Genomic DNA, 23,577 nt, shown 5'->3' with positions numbered 1-23,577 from the left:
GGAAGGGGATGTTTAAGGAAATGTTCCTCTCAGGTTCCCAGTGAGCGAAGATATGGCTACAAATGGTTGGGAGGGCTAAAGGTCTGAGGTGCTTCATTGCACCCACTGCTATCCAGTCGTGGAGGGCAGGTTTTTACGTAACGCAGGCCTGGAGGGTCCACCAATGATGCTGCTGTGAGCTGTAAATGCCATGTTGGTCATCGGAGGCCAGAATCCCAGACACCACACGCTGAGCTGAAGGCTGAAAATGTCATCATGAAACTGCAAGGAACTGCCAACTGGTGTGGTGGGAAGGAACTGCAGATGCTGCCTTTCACTGAAGGTGGACGCCGAATGCTGGAGTAACTCAGCGGGACAGGCAGCGTCTCTGGAGAGAAGGAATAGGTGACGTTTCGGGCCGAGACCCACCTGGTGCTATTTTCAAGGACATGGCAGGTGAGGAACGTTGCTGCTTGGTGTTAGTTTAAGAAAAATAAGAATAAGTTTATTGGCCAAGTATTCACATACAAGGAATTTGCTTTGGCGCTCCGCCCGCAAGGTTTGGGGGGAATTGCTGGGAAAGAGAAGTGTCATTAGAGGGTAGGTGTGGGGCTTGGAGACTAGCGTTGCCAACTGTCCCGTATTAGCCGGGACATCATGTATATTGGGCTAAATTGGTTTGTCCCGTACGGGAACGCCCTTGTCCCGTATTTGACCGCTACTACTCGGGTCGAGGGGACTGTCGGGTTGGAGCGCCGCTGGAGTAACTCAGCGGATGAGGCAGCATCTCTGGAGTGAAGGAATGGGCGACGTTTCGGGTCGAAACCCTGTCCCACTTAGGAAACCTGAACGGAAACCTCTGGAGACTTTGCGCCCCACTCAAGGTTTCAATGTGGTTCCCGGAGGTTGCAGGTAGTGGGAGCAGGTAGTGGGAGGCTGACAAAAACCTCCGGGAACCGCACGGAAACCTTGGGTTGGGCGCAAAGTCTCCAGAGGTTTGCGTTCAGGTTTCCTAAGTGGGACAGGGGCATTAGTGTCTTGACCCGAAACGTCGCCCATTCCTTCTCTCCAGAGATGCTGCCTCACCCGCTGAATTACTCCAGCATTTTGGTGCTTGATGTTTTATGTGTCATTCCTGACTGTCACTGTATGTCATGTTGTCACTTGCGGGCGGAGCGCCAAGGCAAATTCCTTGTATGTGAATACTTGGCCAATAAAAACGTCTTCCTTTTACTGCCTAGGAAGGGGACATTAGTAGTGGCGGGAGAGGGCATGGGGCAAGAAGAGTAGATGGAGGTGGCTAGCAAGAGGATGGTGGCGGAGGGTTTGTGTTGGGCGGGGAGAGAGAATTGGACTGAGGGGGCAGTAGGGAGAGAGTGTGTGTGTGGGGTGAGGAGAGGGCCAGTGGATTGGACAGAAGAGCAGCGGAAAGCCAGTGGAAAAGGCGGAAGACCGCCGAATGTTGGTGGGATCGCTCGAGAGGAACACGTAGAGCTGGGGGCGGGGGAGAGATGGGTCGGTGCATCGGAGGCATTCTCAAAGGCAAAGTTTGGTGGCCATGCAGTGTCGCCAGGAACGAGACTGGCGCCTGGTCAACGCCGGACTCTACTCTCTGCCTCACGGGGCGAACCGTTGGCGTGGCTCACAGCTCAGCACAGCGCTCTTGCCTGCTGTAGTGGTCAAACTGATTCTTCCAGTGCATCATGTAGGAGCTCCACCGGTGGAACTCCATCTTCCACTGGTGTTCTGCCTCGTCGATGGTCTCTGGAAGGGAAGGTTGGAAGGTAAGTAGCGAAGAGGGCAAGGGGGCCACAAAAAGAATACAAACAGGATCCTTGCAGCTTCTGTAGGAATTGATCAGACTCGCACGCAGTGAGTAGAATCCATAGTCTTTTATTAGCAACTCTGTAGAGGTCCAGAACAAGGGGTCACAGTTTAAGGATAAGGGGGAAGTCTTTTAGGACCGAGATGAGATAATTATTTTTCACACAGAATCTGTGGAATTCTCTGCCACAGAAAGTAGTTGAGGCCACAGTTCATTGGCTATATTTAAGAGGGAGTTAGATGTGGCCCTTGTGGCTAAAGGGATCAGGGGGTATGGAGAGAAGGCAGGTACAGGATACTGAGTTGGATGATCAGCCATGACCATATTCAATGGCGAATGGCCTACTCCTGCACCTATTTTCTGTTTCTATGAAACACAAGGTGCTTTCATCTCCACATGCATACACAGAGAGAGAGCTCTCTAATAAGCCTGTGGGCAGACCAATAGCACGAATGACACTAATCTACAGCTATTGTCTGCGGCTAAGCTGTTCTTAATAGACAATAGACAACAGGTGCAGGAGGAGGCCATTTGGCCCTTCGAGCCAGCACCGCCATTCAATGTGATCATGGCTGATCATCCCCAATCAGTACCCCGTTCCTGCCTTCTCCCCCTATCCCCTGACTCCGCTATCTTGGAACAGTTCCAGCACCTCTTGCCACCAGACCATGGGGAAAACCTACAGTAGACACAAAAAGCTGGGGTAACTCAGCGGGTCAGACGGCATCTCTGGAGAAAAGGAATAGGTGACGTTTCGGATCGAGACCTTTCATCTGAAGAAGGATCTCTTTCACCTGAGATGCCGTCTGACCCGCTGAGTTACTCTAGCTTTTTGTGTCTATCTTCATTTTAAACCAGCCTCTGCAGTTCCTTCTGACACATGGGGGAAAACCTCCCAGATATGTCCTATTCACAAAAAGAATCCAGTCCAGCTAATTACTAATTAGGTAATTACTAATTGGGCAGCTTACACCCCAGTGGTATGAACATTGACTTCTCTAACTTCAAGTAAGCCTTGCTTTCCCTCTCTCTCCATCCCCTCCCCCTTCCCAGTTCTCCCCCCAGTCCGACTGTGTGCCCGACTTGTTGTCCACTTCTCCCAGCTTACGATGATCTATTTTACATTTGCCTTGATCTCCATCCACTTTGTCCCGTTTTCACACCTTACACTTCCTTATCTATGGATCTCCCCCTCCCTTGAAGGGTCTCGACCCGAAATGTCACCCATTCCTTCTCTCCAGAGATGATGCTGCCTGTCCTGCTGAGTTACTCCAGCATTTTGTGTCTTATCTTCAACTAATTTCAAGTCAGTCACATTACTCAGTCTGATCGTCAAAGTTAGGGAAACAGTCTCCCTGTGGCACCTACTCATTAATAACTTGCTCACTGGTTTAGGGTTTTGCCAGGAACATTTGTCTCCAGATGTCTTAGTCTTGGACCAGGCAGACCAAGGAGTTGAAGTCCATAGGGACCAGCCAAGGGTCCCCTTTGGCCAGTGTCCGGAGGGCAAGGAGCACTGTCATTCCACCCCTTGCCCTTAGGGGCAGGAACAGATTTGCTGTCAGTGACTGAAGGGCTGGCGAAGGGATTTAGGGAGTGGGCAGGGTCGAAGTTGTCCTGGTTGGTTTGCTCCTAGGCCTGGCCAAGCTGGCCATCCGTCAGTCACGGCCCCAGGCAGAAGACAATAGACAATAGGTGCAGGAGTAGGCCATTCGGCCCTTCGAGCCAGCACCGCCATTCAATGTGATCATGGCTGATCATCCCCAATCAGCACCCCTCCCGTTCCTGCCTTCTCCCCATATCCCCTGACTCCGCTATCTTTATGAGCCCTATCTAACTCTCTCTTGAAAGCATCCAGAGAACCGGCCTCCACCGCCTTCTGAGGCAGAGAATTCCACAGACTCACAACTCTCTCTGTGTGAAAAAGTGTTTCCTCGTCTCTGTTCTAAATAGCTTACCCCTTATTCTTAAGCTGTGTGTGTGGCCCCTGGTTCTGGACTCCCCCAACATCGGGAACAAGAAGGCTTTTTCCGAGCAGGATGCTTGCCCCTTTGCTGGGGTTATGTCCACACCCGGGTGGTGTTAGAGAGAGACATTGTTATATGTTATATGGGACGACAGATGGCACAATGGGCTAAGTGTTCGGCTGGCAACCGGAAGGTAGCCGGTTCGAATCCCGCTTGGAGTGCATACTGTCGTTGTGTCCTTGGGCAAGACACTTCACCCACCTTTGCCTGTGTGTGAATGTGTGTGAATGTGTGTGAGTGATTGGTGGTGGTCGGAGGGGCCGTAGGCGCAGATTGGCAGCCACGCTTCCGTCAGTCTGCCCCAGGGCAGCTGTGGCTACAGAAGTAGCTTACCACCACCGAGTGTGACTGAGGAGTGAATGAATAATGCGATGTAAAGCGCCTTGAGTATTAGAAAGGCGCTATATAAATCCCATCCATTATTATTATTATTATTATTATGTAGTTAGGGTTGCTATAGTACTATATAGACATTGCAATAGCAGTTATATTTAGTATCTTTGTCAGGATTGTAACATAGTTGTTGATCATTGTAGATAATGTGGTGATTTTGTACTATGGTGGTGGATGTGTCACCACCGTTTTGTATTGAAATCGTGATGAATTAATATATTTTTGATATCAAAAAGGGAGCTGAACTCCAGAGGGAAGTCGGAGACCTGTGCAACAAGGGAGCACTTCACTGAGTGTGACTTTAAGGTGTTGATCTTACTGGCTGAGGCCAGACCTCACACAAGGTGGTTGTTGGAGGTGAATTATCGCGGTGCCAGACGTCAATGCAGGAATGTCCGGGGACCAGCAATCGTCTAATGGCCTTCGCTCCTTCCACATTTACACTGTTAGAAACGCCACAGGTGAACCTTCTTCCCTGTGGCTATCGAACAGTACAACTCCACCCCCTTCTGACGTGTGGTCAGTGGCGGACTGGCCAGGGTGTCAGCTTGCCCGATGGCAAGTGGGCCCCTGATGAAGTGGGCCCCCCATATCAAGTGGGCCCCTGATGAAGTGGGCCCCTGATGAAGTGGGCCCCCCATATCAAGTGGGCCCCTGATGAAGTGGGCCCCCTATATCAAGTGGGCCCCTGATGAAGTGGGCCCCCTATATCAAGTGGGCCCCTGATGAAGTGGGCCCCCCATATCAAGTGGGCCCCTGATGAAGTGGGCCCCCTATATCAAGTGGGCCCCTGATGAAGTGGGCCCCCCATATCAAGTGGGCCCCTGATGAAGTGGGCCCCCCATATCAAGTGGGCCCCTGATGAAGTGGGCCCATCATATCAAGTGGGCCCCTGATGAAGTGGGCCCCCCATATCAAGTGGGCCCCTGATGAAGTGGGGCCCCCATATCAAGTGGGCCCCTGATGAAGTGGGCCCCCTATATCAAGTGGGCCCCTGATGAAGTGGGCCCCCTATATCAAGTGGGCCCCTGATGAAGTGGGCCCCCTATATCAAGTGGGCCCCTGATGAAGTGGGCCCCCCATATCAAGTGGGCCCCTGATGAAGTGGGCCCCCCATATCAAGTGGGCCCCTGATGAAGTGGGCCCCCTTTGTCTCCTGGCAACCAATATTTTTAGACCCAGTCCGCTACTGTGTGTGGTTGACTGACTCCCCCCCCACCCCCACATCCCCAATACTTTCCACTGGTCACTTTAAATCCATGTTGTATGTATCTTGTGTTTTATGTCTGTGTTGCTGGATCAATTCCTCCCTCCCGGGATAAATAAAGTTCTATCGTATGGTATTAATCTCACAGTTTCTCAGCAGATGTGCCTCTTGTGCCCGCGCGCAGTTAGATGTGGACTTCATTAAGGTTCAGGGTATCATTTGGGATCGGAAGTACTAACAAGAGAGAGACTGACCACCGACCCTTGGCATGTGATGGCATTACCATTGCTGAGATTCAATATTCTGGATATTATTCTACAAGAGCAGGCCAGAGGTTTGGTATCTTGCTTGGTATTTTGAGGAGGAATTCCTTCAGTCAGAGGGTGGTGAATCTGTGGAATTCGTTGCCACAGAAGGCTGTGGAGGCCACAAGTCAGTGGATGTTTTTAAGGCATAGATGATAAGGCATTGATTAGTACGGGTGTCAGGGGTTATGGGGAGAAGGCAGGAGATTGGGGTTAGGAGGGAGAGATAGATCAGCCATCATTGAATGGTCCCCTTGTGGAATGGCAACAGGTCACCTGACCATGTGACAAAATGGAGTAAAATCTCTGAAAGCCAAGCCTCTAACTTCCGGTGTAACTTGGGTCGCCAACTTTCTCACTCCCAAATAAGGGACAAAAGGTCAAAGTACGGGACAGATTCCCCACGGCAATTCGTTGACCGACTCGGCCATGGCTGGGTGAATGATGAGTTGGCCCCGGGTGATGGAGTCTGAGGAATTCTGTGGAGGCCGGTTCTCTGGATGCTTTCAAGAGAGAGCTAGATAGGGCTCTTAAAAATAGCGGAGTCAGGGGATATGGGGAGAAGGCAGGAACGGGGTACTGATTGGGGATGATCAGCCGTGATCACATTGAATGGCGGTGCTGGCTCGAAGGGCCAAATTTGCCTACTCCTGCACCTATTGCCTATTGGACTGCACAGAAAGCCCAGCCGGCGGGCCTGCTGAGGAGTTTTGGCCCGGGGGCCGCGCGCACAGTCCGGCGCCCCGTCCAACTCATGAACCGATGATCGGGCAAGGCGCTGCTGCTGCTGCTGCTGCACTCCACGGGCTGCACTACGTGGGGACGGGTGAGGCGGGGCCGGACGCGGCGCTCCGACCCGACAGTCCCCTCGACCCGAGTAGTAGCGGTCAAATACGGGACAAGGGCGGTCCCATACGGGACAAACCAATTTAGCCCAATACACGGGATGTCCCGGCTAATACGGGACAGTTGGCGACCCTAAGTGTAACACAGTGAAACATAGAAAATAGGTGCAGGAGGAGGCCATTCGGCCCTTCGAGCCAGCACCGCCATTCATTGTGATCATGGCTCCTATCAATAACCCGTGCCTGCCTTCTCCCCATATCCCTTGATTCCACTAGCCCCTAGAGCTCTATCTAACTCTCTCTTAAATCCATCCAGTGACTTGGCCTCCACTGCCCTCTGGGGCAGGGAATTCCACAAATTCACAACTCTCCGGGTGAAAAGGTTTTTTCTTACCTCAGTCTTAAATGACCTCCCCTTAATTCTGAGGCTGTGGCCACTGGTTCTGGACTCGCCCCTCATTGGGAACATTTTTCCTGCATCTAGCTTGCCCAGTCCTTTTATAATTTGATATGTTTCTATAAGATCCCCCTCATCCTTCTAAACTCCCGTGAATACAAGCCTAGTGTTTTCAATCATTCCTCATACGACAGTCCCGCCATCCCAGGGATCAATCTGGTGAACCTACGCTGCACTGCCTCAATCACAAGGATGTCCTTCCTCAAATTAGGAGACCAAAACTGTACGCAATACTCCAGATGTGGTCTCACCAGAGCCCTGTACAACTGCACAGTGAAACAGCTTGGACTGCAGCCGCTGTGTATATCACGACACGAGCCTGTAAACTACTTTTAAACAGCGCACACAAAACATTTAAAAACATTCTGACCAGAGATATTTTTATTGACATCGTCACACATGCAGGATGTAAAGAACACGAGAAACATTAAATTTTGGAACAGAAAATCAGGTGTGGGTTTTACATGCAAAAAAATGAACAGCCATAATTTACCAAAGCACCACAACACAATGAAAATTACAAATCATAATGAAATTAAAATAACAATATGGAGAAAGAAAATGTTTAAGAAGGAACTGCAGATGCTGGAAAATCGAAGGTAGACAAAAATGCTGGAGGAACTCAGCGGGTGAGGCAGCATCTATGGAGCGAAGGAAATAGGACACAAATGCTGGAACATTTTCAGGTAGTCCCTGCTTTCTCCCTCTTTCCCCTCCCCTTCCCAGCTCCCCCACAGCCCACTCTCTCCGCCTCTTCCTTTCTTCCCCCCCACCCCACATCAGTCTGAAGAAGGGTCTCGACCCGAAACGTCGCCTATTTCCTTCGCATAGATGCTGCCTCACCCGCTGAGTTTCTCCAGCATTTTTGTCTACCTTGGAGAGGGAATTGTGTGTTGATATCGGGAGGTTGCCGGAGAGACAAAATAGATGACTGCACAAAAATTGGGGAAACGGACAAGGGAGAAGATGAAGCCGGAGAGAAAATGAAATAGGGATTAGGCAAGAGGGAAAGAAAGAAACATGGATACATGCGGAAGCATGGCAAGCAGGAAAATCAAAGTAAAATAACGGAAGGAGTAAGAAAAACAAAATGAATTAACAGGAGAGATACAGTGTGGAAACAGGCCCTTCGGCCCAACTTGCCCACACTGGCCAACATGTCCCGGCTACACTAGTCATAGAGTGATACAGTGTGGAAACAGGCCCTTCGGCCCAACTCGCCCACACCGGCCAACATGTCCCGGCTACACTAGTCATAGAGAGATACAGTGTGGAAACAGGCCCTTCGGCCCAACTTGCCCATACTGGCCAACATGTCCCAGCTACACTAGTCATAGAGTGATACAGTGTGGAAACAGGCCCTTCAGCCCAACTTGCCCACACTGGCCAACATGTCCCAGCTACACTAGTCATAGAGTGATACAGTGTGGAAACAGGCCCTTCGGCCCAACTTGCCCACACCGGCCAACATGTCCCAGCTACCCCAGTCCCACTTGGTCCATAACCCTCCAAACCTGTCCTATCCATCATGTACCTGTCCAACTGTTTCTTATACTATGGGATAGTCCCAATAAATCAAAGAGGGGGAAAAACACAGCTGAGAGAAGTGTCAGAGGGAATGGGTGAGAGAAACAACCCCCCAGCCCACAATGTGTCAGCGTTCAGTCACTCTAGATGCGTTGCAAGGATGGTTAGAGAACATCAATGTGCATTTCGGACCCCTCTGTCGATACACACACAGTCTCTCCCGACAGCAGCTCTGTGCAAAACACGACCTGTCCATCCCACCGTCCGTGGTCAACGTGGGAAACAACAGGAGTCTTCCATGGTGACGGACATATAATCAGTGTGTAGATCTCTGGATGGGTGAGCCCCCATCCTTGGCCTTCTGCCATCCTAGCCTGGATGTCCCCGGCAGTTAGGTGGAGTGGGATGGAATAGAATGGAATATTTTATTGTCACCTGGGACAAGGCACAATGAAGTTCTTTGCTTGCATACACAATGTATACAAATAGTCACCACGTCACAAAGTACTGCCTGCCGGCTCCTCCTTTATTCCCCCCCCCCCCCCCACCCCCATTGTTCTTGTGACTCCTGCAGGTTGTGGAGGGGACATGGGGAAAGGCCTTGAAACTTGACCCTGGACAATGGTGGTCCTCCTGAAGGGATGGCTGATCACTGTGGCCCATGTGGCCAGGCAGAAGATGTCAGCCTCACCCACCACCTCAGCCTCACTACCATATAACCATATAACAATTACAGCACGGAAACAGGCCATCTCGACCCTTCTAGTCCGTGCCGAACACATAATCTCCCCTAGTCCCATATACCTGCGCTCAGACCATAACCCTCCATTCCTTTCCCGTCCATATAACTATCCAATTTATTTTTAAATGATAAAAACGAACCTGCCTCCATCACCTTCACTGGAAGCTCATTCCACACAGCTACCACTCTCTGAGTAAAGAAGTTCCCCCTCATGTTACCCCTAAACTTCAGTCCCTTAATTCTCAAGTCATGTCCCCTTGTTTGAATCTTCCCTACTCTCAATGGGAAAAGCTTTTCCACGTCAACTCTGTCTATCCCTCTCATCATTTAAAAAACCTCTATCAAGCCCCCCCTTAACCTTCTGCGCTCCAAAGAATAAAGCCCTAACTTGTTCAACCTTTCTCTGTAACTTAGTTGCTGAAACCCAGGCAACATTCTAGTAAATCTCCTCTGTACTCTCTCTATTTTGTTGACATCCTTCCTATAATTAGGCGACCAAAATTGTACACCATACTCCAGAATTGGCCTCACCAATGCCTTGTACAATTTTAACATTACATCCCAACTTCTATACTCACTGAGTTACAGAGGCTGTACACAGCTAGACTCCGCCTCGGAGACTCTATCTTCCTACTTGCTTCAACTCAGGTTTAGTTTAGTTTAGAGATACAGCGCGGAAACAGGGCCATCCGGCCCACCGGGTCCGCGCCGACCAGCGATCCCCGCACACTAACGCCATCCTGCACCCACTAGGGACAATTTCTTACATTTACCAAGCCAATTAACCTACAGACCTGCACGTCTTCGGAGTGTGGGAGGAAACCGAAGATCTCGGAGGCCAATTCTCTGAGAAATTCCCAGAGAAGCGGAGGCCGATGCTCGGAGAAAATCCACGCAGGTCACGGGGAGAACGTACAAACTCTGCACAGACCCACCACCCATAGTCAGGATCGAACCTGGGACTCCGGCCCTGCATTCGCTGTAAGGCAGCAACTCTACCGCTGCGCCACTGCGACCGCTCGCCGTTGTGGGTTCTTAGCTTCCTTGGGACGACAGATGGCACAATGGGCTAAGTGTTCGGCTGGCAACCAGAAGGTAGCCGGTTCGAATCCCGCTTGGAGTGCATACTGTCGTTGTGTCCTTGGGCAAGACACTTCACCCACCTTTGCCTGTGTGTGAATGTGTGTGAGTGATTGGTGGTGGTCGGAGGGGCCGTAGGCGCAGATTGGCAGCCACGCTTCCGTCAGTCTGCCCCAGGGCAGCTGTGGCTACAGAAGTAGCTTACCACCACCGAGTGTGACTGAGGAGTGAATGAATAATGCGATGTAAAGCACCTTGAGTATTAGAAAAGTGCTATATAAATCCCATCCATTATTATTATTATTAGCTGGCTGATGAGACCAAATGGGCAGATGGGACAGGAGGTGCTTGAGAGCGCGTAGGCTGTATGGCGATGAAATCCTTTCGATATTGATGTGTGCCCCTCGTGCCTAGACTGATGGTTCTCAATATTATCCTGAATGCTTTTCTCCAACTTGAATGGTTACAGCCCAGAAGTCAGTACTTGTGTTTTCTGTCTGGTAATCCCATTCAGCGACTGAGTTGAGAATAGTGTGCTCGTGTCACAAGTCTGAAGAAGGGTCTCGGCCCGAAACATCACCCATTCCTTCTATCCAGAGATGCTGCCTGTCCCACTGAGTTACCCCAGCATTTTGTGTCTATCAATGGTAGGGACAGGCAAAGGTAGGATGTAGGAATATGCTGTCAACATTCATATTTACCACAGGCCGGAGTAACCACTGACAAAGCTTAGCTAAGTTTAGTTTAGTTTAGAGATACAGCGCGGAAACAGGCTCTTTGGCCCATCGACCAGTGATCACCCCGCACACTAACACTATCCTACACCCACTAGGGACAATTTACAATTAAACCAAGCCAATTAATCTATAAACCTGGACGTCTTTGGAGTGTGGGAGGAAAAACTGAAGATCTCGGAGAAAACCCACGCAGGTCAATAGACAATAGACAATAGACAATAGGTGCAGGAGTAGAGGCCATTCGGCCCTTCGAGCCAGCACCGCCATTCAATGTGATCATGGCTGATCATCCACAATCAGTACCCCGTTCCTGCCTTCTCCCCTGACTCCGTGATCTTCAAGAGCCCTATCTAGCTCTCTCTTGAAAGCATCCATAGAACCTGCCTCCACCGCCCTCTGAGGCAGAGAATTCCACAGACTCACCACTCTCTGTGAGAAAAAGTGTTTCCTCGTCTCCGTTCTAAATGGCTTACTCCTTATTCTTAAACTGTGTGTGTGTGTGTGTGTGGCCCCTGGTTCTGGACTCCCCCAACATCGGGACCATGTTTCCTGCCTCTAGCGTGTCCAAGCCCTTAACAATCTCATATATGTTTCAATGAGATCCCCTCTCATCCTTCTAAACTCCAGAGTGTACCTTCATTTGTTCACTTTCTCTCTCTCTACATCACCGCCTATATCTCTCGTTTCCCTTTCCCCCCGACTCTCACTCTGAAGAAGGGTCTCGACCCGAAACGTCACCTATTCCTTCTCTCCAGAGATGCTGCCTGTCCCGATGAGTTACCCCAGCTTTTTGTGTCTATCTTATATCATTCTGGTCTTGTTATCTAGGCCAAAGTTATATTCATTGTGTTACTGTACATTTATCTGTTGTGTGGTTGCATTAACGTGCCAGTAAAACCTGTAGCAAGTTAGAATTTTATTGTTCTGGGCCACAGTATATAGGGCGCTGTTAATTTAATTGCTGGTTGTTCTTGGCTGTTGTTTTCCTGCCACACCTGGTGGAGAGAGAGAAAGTCACCACCTAGGAACCACCGATCCAAGTTCTGCCCGGGAACATTCTGTCTGCTTAACAATAGACAGTAGACAATAGGTGCAGGGAGTAGAGGCCATTCGGCCCTTCAAGCCAGCACCGCCATTCAATGTGATCGTGGCTGATCATCCCCGTTCCTGCCTTCTCCCGATATCCCCTGACTCCGCTATCTTTAAGAGCCCTATCTAGCTCTCTCTTGAAAGTATCCAGAGAACCGGCCTCCACCGCCCTCTGAGGCAGAGAATTCCACAGACTCACAACTCTCTGTGTGAAAAAGTGTTTCCTCGTCTCCGTTCTAAATGGCTTACTCCTTATTCTTAAACTGTGTGTGTGTGTGGCCCCTGGTTCTGGACTCCCCCAACATCGGGAACATGTTTCCTGCCTCTAGCGTGTCCAAACCCTTAACAATCTTATATGTTTCAACGAGATCCCCTCTCATCCTTCTAAACTCTCCAGAGTGTACAAGCCCAGCCGCTCCATTCTCTCAGCATATGACAGTCCCACCATCCCGGGAATGAACCTTGTAAACCTACGCTGCACTCCCTCAATAGCAAGAATGTCCTTCCTCAAATTAGGGGACCAAAACTGCACACAATACTCCAAGTGTGGTCTCACTAGGGCTCTGTACAACTGCAGAAGGACCTCTTTGCTCCTATATTCGATTCCTCTTGTTATAAAGGCTAACATGCCATTCGCTTTCTTCACTGCCTGCTGTACCTGCATGCTTACTTTCATAGACTGATGTACAAGGACCCCCAGATCCCGTTGTACTTCCCCTTTTCCCAATTTGACGCCATTTAGATAGTATCTTTCAATCAATTCCAATAAAACTAATTTTTTGGTTCCTGCTTGTGATCCTGGCCCAATCAAATTTGTTCTTCGAGATTATCTTCAACTGAAGGCAATAACATTGACCATAACCGTGGAGGCAGACAAAAATGCTGGAGTAACTCAGCGGGTGAGGGATGCAGCATCTATGGAGCGAAGGAATAGGCGACGTTTCGGGTCGAGACCCTTCTTCAGACTGATGTGGGGGGTGGGGGGGTGGGAAGAAGAAAGGAAGAGGCGGAGACAGTGGGCTGTGGGGGAGCTGGGGAGGGGAGGGGAAAGAGGGAGAAAGCAGGGACTACCTGAAATTGGAGAAGTCAATGTTCATACCGCTGGGGTGTAAACTGCCCAAGGGAAATATGAGGTGCTGCTCCTCCGATTTGCGGTGGGACTCACTCTGGCAATGGAGGAGGCCCAGGACAGAAAGTTGGATTGAGAATGGGAGGGGGAGTTGAAGTGCTGGGCCATCGTGAGATCGGGTTGGTGATTGCGAACTGCACCCTCGATATCAACCTTTTACATAACTCTCTAAATCCCATCTTTCTGCTCTTACCTGGAACCTGCAGAAAATTCAAGCTACGTTAGGAAAGAATCCCATCGTCCAAATTGGCCCTTGGGCCTGGAGCAGATTCACTCCACAGTGAATTTGGATGTGTGGGGAAAGAAAGAAAATAAAGATGAGTGGTAGAAAGGTGAAGGGAGAGTGTGAGAGAGAGGGAGGCATGAGGTGGTAGGAGGAGGAGAAAAATAGATGGAGGTGGAGACAGAGAGAGACAGAGAGAGAGAGCGAGACAGAGGGAGACACAGAGAGAGAGACATGCACTGTATACTTGTATTTATACTTATGCATTTTAAACATGTGTGTCATGTTTTATACTTTGGCAATATAACAATGTTTTTTTATCATGCCAATAAATTTTTTTAATTGAAATTGAATTGAATTGAGAGGCAGAGAGATAATAATAATAATAATAATGGATGGGATTTATATAGCGCCTTTCTAATACTCAAGGCGCTTTACATCGCATTATTCATTCACTCCTCAGTCACACTCGGTGGTGGTAAGCTACTTCTGTAGCCACAGCTGCCCTGGGGCAGACTGACGGAAGCGTGGCTGCCAATCTGCGCCTACGGCCTCTCCGACCACCACCAATCACTCACACACATTCACACACATTCACACACAGGCAAAGGTGGGTGAAGTGTCTTGCCCAAGGACACAACGACAGTATGCACTCCAAGCGGGATTCGAACCGGCCACCTTCCGGTTGCCAGCCGAACACTTAGCCCATTGTGCCATCTGTCATCCCAATATAGAGAGAAAGAGACAGAGAGAGAGAGAGAGAGAGAGAGAGAGAGAGAGAGAGAGAGGCAGAGAAAGTGCCAGAGACATAGACAATGACATGGACCACATACATACTCACAAGTACCAGTTGGCCCCTTGAACAGGCGTGTGTTGGTGCAGAGGGTGGCTAGAGAGGGAACTTACCCACAGACATTCAAGTTCTTAATCAGTAAAGCCAGAATGAGATTGTTATTGACACACACAGGTTTAGAGAAATAGGGGTGAGTTAAACTATGAAGCAAACAACCTGAGAAACAGCCTCCAGAGTCCGAGTGGGTTCAGGTTAAAGAGCACAGAATGTATTATAGAAACACAAGAAGAAATCACTTAATGACTCAGAATGCCGACTGTTGAAAAATAAACTTTTAAAAGATAGTTTAGAAGTTAGAGGGCCTGTTTGGGGCCAGCTTATAAAATATTCAAAAATTGTTATATTGAACTGGTTGCTCAACAGGAGATTGATTTTGTCAAATCATTCAATAATGTTTTTAAGAATGCTGTGGTGCTTCATAAAGGTGGGCAGGAAATCAGGACTGGAGGTGGGACAGTGAGTTAGTTGCTTGTGGGAGCAAATTTCCACCAGAGCAGTCAGCGGCCGTTGAGCCAGGCTGTTTGTCGTTAGACAGGGACGTGCACAAGGCTGGTGCATGGCTTCATCAACGTTTCTCAGAGCGAGGGACGTTCAGTGTAGAGGTGTAGCACGGAAACCTTCGAGTCCACGCCGCCCAGCGATCCCCGCACGCTAGTACTACCCTCCACACACTAGGGATTATTTGCAATGACACCAAAGCCAATTAACCTACAAACCTGCATCGTCTTTGGAGAGTGGGAGGAAACCGGAGCACCCAGAGAAAACCCACGCGGGTCACGGGGAGAACGTGCAAACTCCGTACAGGCAGCGCCGGTGGTCGGGATCGAACTGTGAGGCAGCAGCTCTACCCGCTGCGCCACTGTGCCGACCTTTGCAGGGCGTGATGTTCCAGAGAGTAGCTGGGAGGGGAGAGGGGAGTTGGGGGTGATATTTCAGTGCTGGGTGGTGGGCAGTGTTGGGGAGTTTGGGGGTAACTGGGAGCCTGATGAGGGCAGGGGGTTTGCAGACCAGAAGTTGGGGGGGAGGTTAGAGTTGGGTCGCCAACTTTCTCACTCCCAAATAAGGGACAAAAGGTCAAAATACGGGACAAATTCCCCACGGCAATTCGTTGACTGACTGGGTGAACAATGAGTTGGCCCGGGTGCTGGACTGCACACATAGCCCAGCCCAGCGGGCCAGCTGAGGAGTTTTGGCCCAGGCGCTGGGCTTTGCGTGTGGCCCGGGCCAAAACTCCTCGGCTGGGCTTTGTGTTCTGTTGTACGCACAGTCCGGCGCTCCGTCTAACTCATGAACCGATGATCGGCCATGAGAAGGAGGGGTGGTGGTGGTGTCGGAGGTAAGCGAAGGTCCGAAGGTCGGACAGCCGACCGACGGGGCCACGGGCGAGGCGTTGCTGCTGCTGCACTCCATAGGCTGCACCACATGAGGCGGGGTCCGACCCGACAGTCCCCTTCACCCGAGTATTAGCAGTCAAATACGGGACAAACCAAGCTATTCTTGTTCAATAAATAAACAGGTAGAGGATGGAAAATAAAAGAGCATAGAAACCGTTCCCCTTACAACTAGGTGTCCCGTAGCTAGAAAGCTCTCCATCACAAGCTAAAATAAAAAGGGAACAAGGATTAAATTAACTCAAAATGGCAAATTAAAATGGAAAGATTGTTCAAAATCAAGTGTAGATCTTCCTTTGAATGCATTTTTCTTAATTTGTGCAGCACTTCGCCTGTTTTCGGATGGCGACTCATTGCCAACTCCCCATCCCTAGTGCCCCTAGAGCAGGCACTGATGAACCAGCATAGATAGTCCACATGGTGAAGATGCCCACACAATATGCAGTGGTGAGTGATTGCAAGGAACTGCGTGGAATCAGGCCCTTCGGCCCACCGAGTCCACGCTGACCATCGATCACCCATAGAAACATAGAAACTAGGTGCAGGAGGAGGCCATTCAGCCCTTCGAGCCTGCACCGCCCCTAGAGCTCCATCTAACTCCCGTTCACAATAGTTCTGCGTTGTTCGCGATCACTTCCCTGCACACAGATCGGACAATTGTACCCGGGGGAAACCCACGTGCAAACTCTGCGCAGACAGCGCCGGAGGTCGGGAATGAACGTGGGTGACGGGAGCTGCGAGTTAGCCGCTCTACCCACTGTGCCACTGGCCCACCCTTGATCCCAGCCTACATCGAGCTGTCCGTAGCGGTGACTACGGAGGGTTCATGGTCCCGACCACGGGTGAACAAAGGGAGGAGGACTGGCTGAACTTTGTTGCCTTCCACCGCAGTGAAGAATACTGTGGTGGATGTTTGTGTTAAATCTTATTGTGCATTGTGTGTTCTTTTTTTCAGTGTATTGCTGCTGGCAAATTCATATCACTGCACCTTGACTGACTATGACTTTGATCTGGTCCATTATGGGAAAGGAATCACCACAGCAGCCTCTCTTCCATGTCCTCCCCTAGACACGAGCATAATAGTGGAGAGGGAGGTAGACAAAAGTGTTGGAGGAACTCAGCATCTATGGAGCGAAGGAAATAGGAGACCCTTCTTCAGTCTTGACCTGAAATGTCGCCTATTTCCTTCGCTCCATAGATGCTGCCTCACGCGCTGAGTTTCTCCAGCATGTTAATAAATTAAATTCTGAAAATGAGAAGATCTTTCCCAAATAACTTTCATTTTTACAAGGATGTTTCCGTAACCGGCTTCCGTCTCCGCGCTAGTATCCTACGGGATCTTTGGTGCGGAGACTGGAAGCCGGTTACGGAAATGGGGCCGAAAATTACCCCTGAATCTGCCCATGACCGTACTATGTCTTTTTCGTCGAGTGGACTATCTTGCTCCACTGTAGGATCTTTGCTGACCGGGGTGATTGTGCTTGTGTGCGGGGGTAGTCTTGCTGAGCTGTCTGCAAAGAATGTACCTGGTGCACGTGACTATAAACCATGAAAGCAACCCTCCAAGCCTAACGCCACAAACATAGGTGTGAGCACTGCAGTTGCAGTGGCACTACTGTTTGGATAGATCCGGGTAGTTCGATGACTGGTCTAGCAAGATCTGGAGACAAGGAGCATGTGGATGGCATCCATCAAACCAAAACATGGATGTTTTGGCATGGATCAGAACGTCAAGAGACAATAGACAATAGGTGTAGGAGTAGAGGCCATTCGGCCCTTCGAGCCAGCACCGCCATTCAATGTGATCATGGCTGGTCATCCACAATCAGTACCCCGTTCCTGCCTTCTCCCCATATCCCCTGACTCCGCTATCTTTAAGAGCTCTCTCTTGGAAGTATCCAGAGAACCGGCCTCCACCGCCCTCTGAGGCAGAGAATTCCACAGACTCACAACTCTCTGTGTGAAGAAGTGTTTCCTCGTCTCCGTTCTAAATGGCTTACCCCTTATTCTTAAACTGCGTGTGTGTGTGGCCCCTGGTTCTGGACTCGTTCACGGAGAAAGCAACACATACCTGTGGCATTGAGGAGCTTGGGGAGGAACTGGTTCCAGAACACACACATCTGCACTCGGAGACGTGTGTAGATTTTGACCGGCTCCGTGTTGAGGGCAATGAACTTCTGCTCGCTGGTGGTGAAGGGAGGCCATCTTTTCTCCTGCGGATGGGGATCGTTTGGGTTCCTGCAGAGGGAAGAGAGATCTAGGGTGAGACTCCTGTTGGGTAGAACTTAGCAAAAAATTCCACTGATTCACCACCCACTGTCTAAAGAAATGTCTCCTCATCTCCAATCTGAAAGGTACGTCCTTTTATTCACAGGCCGCGCCCTCTGGTCCTAGACTCTCCCTCAAGTGGAAACATCCTCTCCACATCCACTCTATCTAGGCCTTCCATTGTTCAGTAGGTTCCAATGAGCCCCCCACCCCCTCATCTAAGGATCTATAACATCAGCGAGATGTTGGCAACCTGAGCTAAAATTGGAAATTGCTGGGAATAGTAGACTCAAGGAACTGCAGATGAAGGAACTTTGCATGGAATGTTTAGAAGGATGAGCGGGTATCTCATTGAAACATGGAATGCAAAGTGCTGGAGTAACTCAGCGGGTCCGGCAACATCTCTGGAGAACATGGATTGGTGACGTTTTGGGTCGAGACCCTTCTTCAGTCTGAAGGGTCTCGATACGAAACATCACCTATCCACGTTCCCCAGAGATGCTGGCTGACCAGCTGAGTTACTGAAGTCTGAAGAAGGGTCTCGACCCGAAACGTCGCATATTTCCTTCGCTCCATAGATGCTGCCTCACCCGCTGAGTTTCTCCAGCATTTTTGTCTACCTTCGATTTTCCAGCATCTGCAGTTCCTTCTGAAACATCAGAGTTACTCCAGCACTTTGAGCCCTTTATCAGCATTACATCCTTGCTTTTATAGTAAGTAAGTATGTCAATTTGATTTATATAGCACATTTAAATCAACTCGCGTTGAAACCAAAGTGCTTTATATAAAATTAATTATAAAGTTTCCGTACATCCATAGGAAAAAAAAAGAACTATTTTATTCTACTCCTCTGGAAATGAGTGCCAGCATTATATTTGCCGTTCTACAATACTAAACTAAACTAATTACCGACTCAACCTGCTAAATTAACAATAGACAATAGACAATAGGTGCAGGGGGAGGCCATTCGGCCCTTCGAGCCAGCACTGCCATTCAATGTGATCATGGCTGATCATCATTTTGTGAATCCAGCACGAGGACTCTCAAGTCCATTTGCCACCGATTTCTGAATCCTCTCCACATTTATTCCTTCTGCCAAAGTGCATGGCTGTACACTTTGCTGTGCTGTATTCCATTTGTCACTTCCTTGCACACTCTCCCAACATGCATGCAGGTACAGCAGGCAGTGAAGAAAGCGAATGGCATGTTGGCCTTTATAACAAAAGGAGTCGAGTATAGGAGCAAAGAGGTCCTTCTGCAGTTGTACAGGGCCCTAGTGAGACCACACCTGGAGTATTGTGTGCAGTTTTGCTCCCCTAATTTGAGGAAGAACATTCTTGCTATTGAAGGAGCCCAGCGTAGGTTCACCAGGTTAATTCCCGGTATGGCGGGACTGTCATATGCTGAGAGAATGGAACAGCTGGGCTTGTACACTCTGGAGTTTAGAAGGATGCGAGGATATCTCATTGAAACATATAAGATTGTTAAGGGCTTGGACACGCTAGAGGCAGGAAACATATTCCCGATGTTGGGGGAGTCCAGAACCAGGGGCCACACACACAGTTTAAGAATAAGGGGTAAACCATTTAGAACGGAGACGAGGAAACACTTTTTCTCACAGAGCGTGGTGAGTCTGTGGAATTCTCTGCCTCAGAGAGTGGTGAAGGCCGGTTCTCTGGATGCTTTCAAGAGAGAGCTAGATAGGGATCTTAAAAATAGCATAGTCAGGGGATATGGGGAGAAGGCAGGAACGGGGTTACTGATTGGGGATGATCAGCCATGATCACATTGAAGGGCCAAATGGCCTACTCCTGCACCTATTGTCAATTGTCTATTGTCTATTGTCTGTCCGAGTCCCTCTGCAGACTCCCTGCCTGCCTGCCCCTCTCCACCTATCTTTCTGTAGCTTTTGTTCAAAAGGGAACTGCAGATGCTGGAATATCGAAGGTACACAAAATTGCTGGGGAAACTCAGCGGGTGCAGCAGCATCTATGGAGCGAAGGAAATAGGCGACGTTTCGGGCCGAAACCCTTCTTCAGACTGATGGGGGGTGGGGGGGGGGGAAGAAAGAAGGAAAAGGGGAGGAGGAGGAGGAGCCCGAGGGCGGGCGGATGGGAGGGGGGGAGGAGACAGCTAGAGGGTTGAGGAAGGGGAGGAGACAGCAAGGGCTAGCCAAATTGGGAGAATTCAATGTTAATGCCATAAGGACGCAAGGTCCCCAGACGGAATATGAGGTGCTGTTCCTCCAATTTCCGCTGTTGCTCACTCTGGCAATGGAGGAGACCCAGGACAGAGAGGTCGGATTGGGAATGGGAGGGGGAGTTGAAGTGCTGAGCCACCGGGAGGTCAGGTAGGTTAAGGCGGACTGAGCGGAGGTGTTCGGCGAAACGATCGCCCAACCTACGCTTGGTCTCACCGATGTAAATCAGCTGACATCTAGAGCAGCGGATGCAGTAGATGAGGTTGGAGGAGATACAGGTGAACCTTTGTTGCACCTGGAACGACTGCTTGGGACCTTGAATGGAGTCGAGGGAGGAGGTGAAGGGACAGGTGTTGCATTTCTTGCGGTTGCAACGGAAAGTGCCCGGGGAGGGGGTGGTGCGGGAGGGAAGGGAAGAATTGACGAGGGAGTTGCGGAGGGAGCGGTCTTTGCGGAAGGCAGACATGGGGGGAGATGGGAAGATGTGGCGAGTGGTGGGGTCACGTTGGAGGTGGCGGAAATGGCGGAGGATTATGTGTTCCTCCCCCCCACCCCCCATCAGTCTGAAGAAGGGTTTCGGCCCGAAACGTCGCCTATTTCCTTCGCTCCATAGATGCTGCTGCACCTGCTGAGTTTCCCCAGCAATTTTGTGTACCTTTCTGTAGCTTTTGTTGGCTGCTTACCCGGTTTTTGCAAACGTTGACCAGTAGTGCATCATCTTCCTGCTCAGCATCTCCTCCTGTTTCGTGTAGTTGAGTTTCTTCTCCAGGGGCAGGCCGAAGACAAACTCAATCTCATAGCCGTGGATCACTCCCATCCATTCCGGCCACACCAGGTTGGAGGCCCGGTGGTCGAAGAAGTACATGTAGATGCCGATACCAAACTCGGAATACTTGTTGGCAAAGCGCATCAAGGGGCAGATGACGTTGTGGTCGCCCACAATGTCATCCATCGCGTCTCTGTTCTTTATGCCGTTGTGTTCGTCCATCCAGTCGGTGTACTGTAGTGCCACAGCTTCCAATCCCAGGTCGCTGGCGTGCGGCACGCTGAGCTTGACCCCGACCGTGAAGTCTTCGCGCGAGATGATGCTCTCCGAGTCCTTGCTGAAGCCCGGCGCTCCGTACAGAAGGAAGTACGAACCTTCGTCCTTGTTGACGCCCAACAAGACCTGAGTTTTCTTGATGCTGCCCGAGTCCAGCATGGCGTCCAGGGAATCTGGGAAGAATTCCCCGTCAATGATGGGAACAAAGGAAAACCGGAAGACACTGTGGTAGGGGAGCACCGACCACTCCTTGTCGATCAGCTCATGAGGCTCTTTTGCCCGAAGACACTGGATTAACTCACTGTCGCTGTTGATGTTACAGTTGAGGAGTCTTCCCAATTCGACGGCCCTCCGACGGCCTTCCGCCACTGAGACGGTGGCCCATGGACAATTTGGCGAGCCGCTCTGAAGAATGGCCCGGTGGAAGAGGTCCCTGCTCCCCGGGGACAGCAGGTGCATGCCGACAGAGGCCCCGCCGGCACTCTCGCCGAAAATGGTCACCATCTTTGGGTCGCCGCCGAAGGATTGGATGTTGTCCTGCACCCATTGTAAAGCCAGCCTCTGGTCCAGAAGGCCCACGTTCCCAGGTGCCTCTTGACTGCCGTGCAGGGCGAGGAAACCAAACGCACCCACCCTGTAGTTCATGGAGACCACCACCACCTTCTCAACGTGGGCCAGATACTTCCCATTGTAGACGTCCAAGGTGGAGGCTCCACTGTAGAAGCCGCCTCCGTAGAACCAGACCATGACCGTGGCGTTCTTTGGCTTTGGAGAAGGCACCCAGACGTTGAGGTACAAACAGTCCTCACTCATCTCCTTGTTGGGATTCCACATCTCGGAACCGGGAAACCCAGGGAACTCCTTGTCGACGTACTGCTGGCAGTTCTTGGGATAGGCAGAGGCGTCCCAGAGTCCCGACCATGGCCTCTTGCCTTCAGGTTTTTTGAACCTCAAATTCCCAACTGGAGGTTCTGCAAATGGGATTCCCAGGAAAGCACTGACGTGGCTGGACAACACCGGTATTCTTGTACCCTTGACTTTTCCCGACTTGGTGCTAACCTGGAGCTCGGGATGATGCTGTGACTGACACAGGGTGACGGAGGGCAGGAGGATCCCCAACACCGAGGCCACGAGCAAATTCATTTCCTTCGCGTCTCTTTTGGAACTGGAAGGAAAGACAAAAATTGAGGACACAAGGGAATAAAAAACTGTTCCCAATTCCTGAAAATCAGGAAGTTGTAGATGTTGGAAATCTGAACTAATGCTAGAAGCAGTAGACCCTGCAAGTATCTACAGGACTAGACACTTCCTACTAGACAGGAATTGCAAGTGCTGGAATCTTGCATCGAACGCAAAGTGCTGGAGTAACTCAGCGGGTCAGGCAGCATTTCTGGGGAACGTAGACAGGTCTGAAAAAGGGTAGTAGGAATAAAGGCGTAGACTATTTCCTAAATGGGGGAGAGAATCCAGAAATCGGAGGCGCAAAGGAACTGGTGCAGGATTCCCAAAAAGTTAATCTGCAAGTCGAATCGGTAATAAAGAAAGCAAACTCAATTTCAAGAGGGCTTGTATACAAAAACAGGGATGTAACGCTGAGGCTCTATAAGGCGCTGGTCAGCGTTGGAATATTGTGAGCAAATTTTGGACACCATATCTGAGGAAGGATGTGCTGGCTCTAGAGAGGGTCCAGAGTGGGTTTACAAGAATGATCCCAGGAATGAGTGGGTTAACCTATGATGAGCGTTTGTCGGCACAGGGCCTGTACTCGCTGGAGTTTAGAAGAATGAGGGGGGACCTCATTGAAACGTACAGAATAGTGAAAGGCCTGGATAGAGTGGACGTGGAGAGGATGTTTCCACTAGTGGGAGAGTCTAGGACTAGAGGTCACAGCCTCAGAATTAAAGGACGTTCTTTTAGGAAGGAGATGAGGAAAAATGCGTTTAGTCAGAGGGTGGTGAATCTGTGGAATTCTTTGGCACAGACGGCTGCGGAGTCCAAGTCAATGGATATTTTTAAGGCTGAGATGGATGGATTCTTGATTAGTACGGGTGTCAGAGGTTATGGGGAGAAGGCAGAAGATTGGGGTTAGGAGAGAGAGATAGATCATCCATGATTGAATGGCAGAGTAGACTTGATGGACCGAATGGCCTAATTCTACTCCTATTCCTTATGACCTTGTGAGTGTGGAGTGCTAGACAAATGGGCTCTCTCACAAACAGCCATCTCCCTCCCTCTGTGTTGTCTTGTAATTCTTATTC

At 50.2% G+C, this 23,577-nt stretch overlaps 1 protein-coding gene across 3 annotated transcripts in view; it reads right to left on the bottom strand.

Annotated features, from left to right (window-relative positions):
- Positions 1 to 1,111: 1,111 nt before the first annotated feature.
- ache (acetylcholinesterase (Cartwright blood group)) overlaps positions 1,112 to 23,577 on the bottom strand; it is a 33,570-nt gene continuing 11,104 nt past the window's right edge. For 2 of the 3 annotated variants that reach the window (XM_033014620.1, XM_033014621.1), the window contains exons 2-4: positions 20,961 to 22,484; positions 17,881 to 18,047; positions 1,112 to 1,743 (exon numbers count right to left, since the gene is read on the bottom strand). In XM_033014620.1, coding sequence (XP_032870511.1) covers positions 1,622 to 1,743; positions 17,881 to 18,047; positions 20,961 to 22,462 — 1,791 coding nt within the window. In that variant the 5' untranslated portion in view covers positions 22,463 to 22,484 and the 3' untranslated portion in view covers positions 1,112 to 1,621. Of the gene's footprint in view, positions 1,744 to 15,914; positions 16,018 to 17,880; positions 18,048 to 20,960; positions 22,485 to 23,577 lie in introns of those variants that run through there. The other variant, XM_033014622.1, reaches the window with a different exon arrangement.

Source organism: Amblyraja radiata, chromosome 43 (assembly GCF_010909765.2).
Source record: "Amblyraja radiata isolate CabotCenter1 chromosome 43, sAmbRad1.1.pri, whole genome shotgun sequence".
In the NCBI taxonomy this organism is placed as follows: Eukaryota; Metazoa; Chordata; class Chondrichthyes; order Rajiformes; family Rajidae; genus Amblyraja; species Amblyraja radiata.
This window is presented reverse-complemented; position numbering and strand designations above follow the sequence as displayed.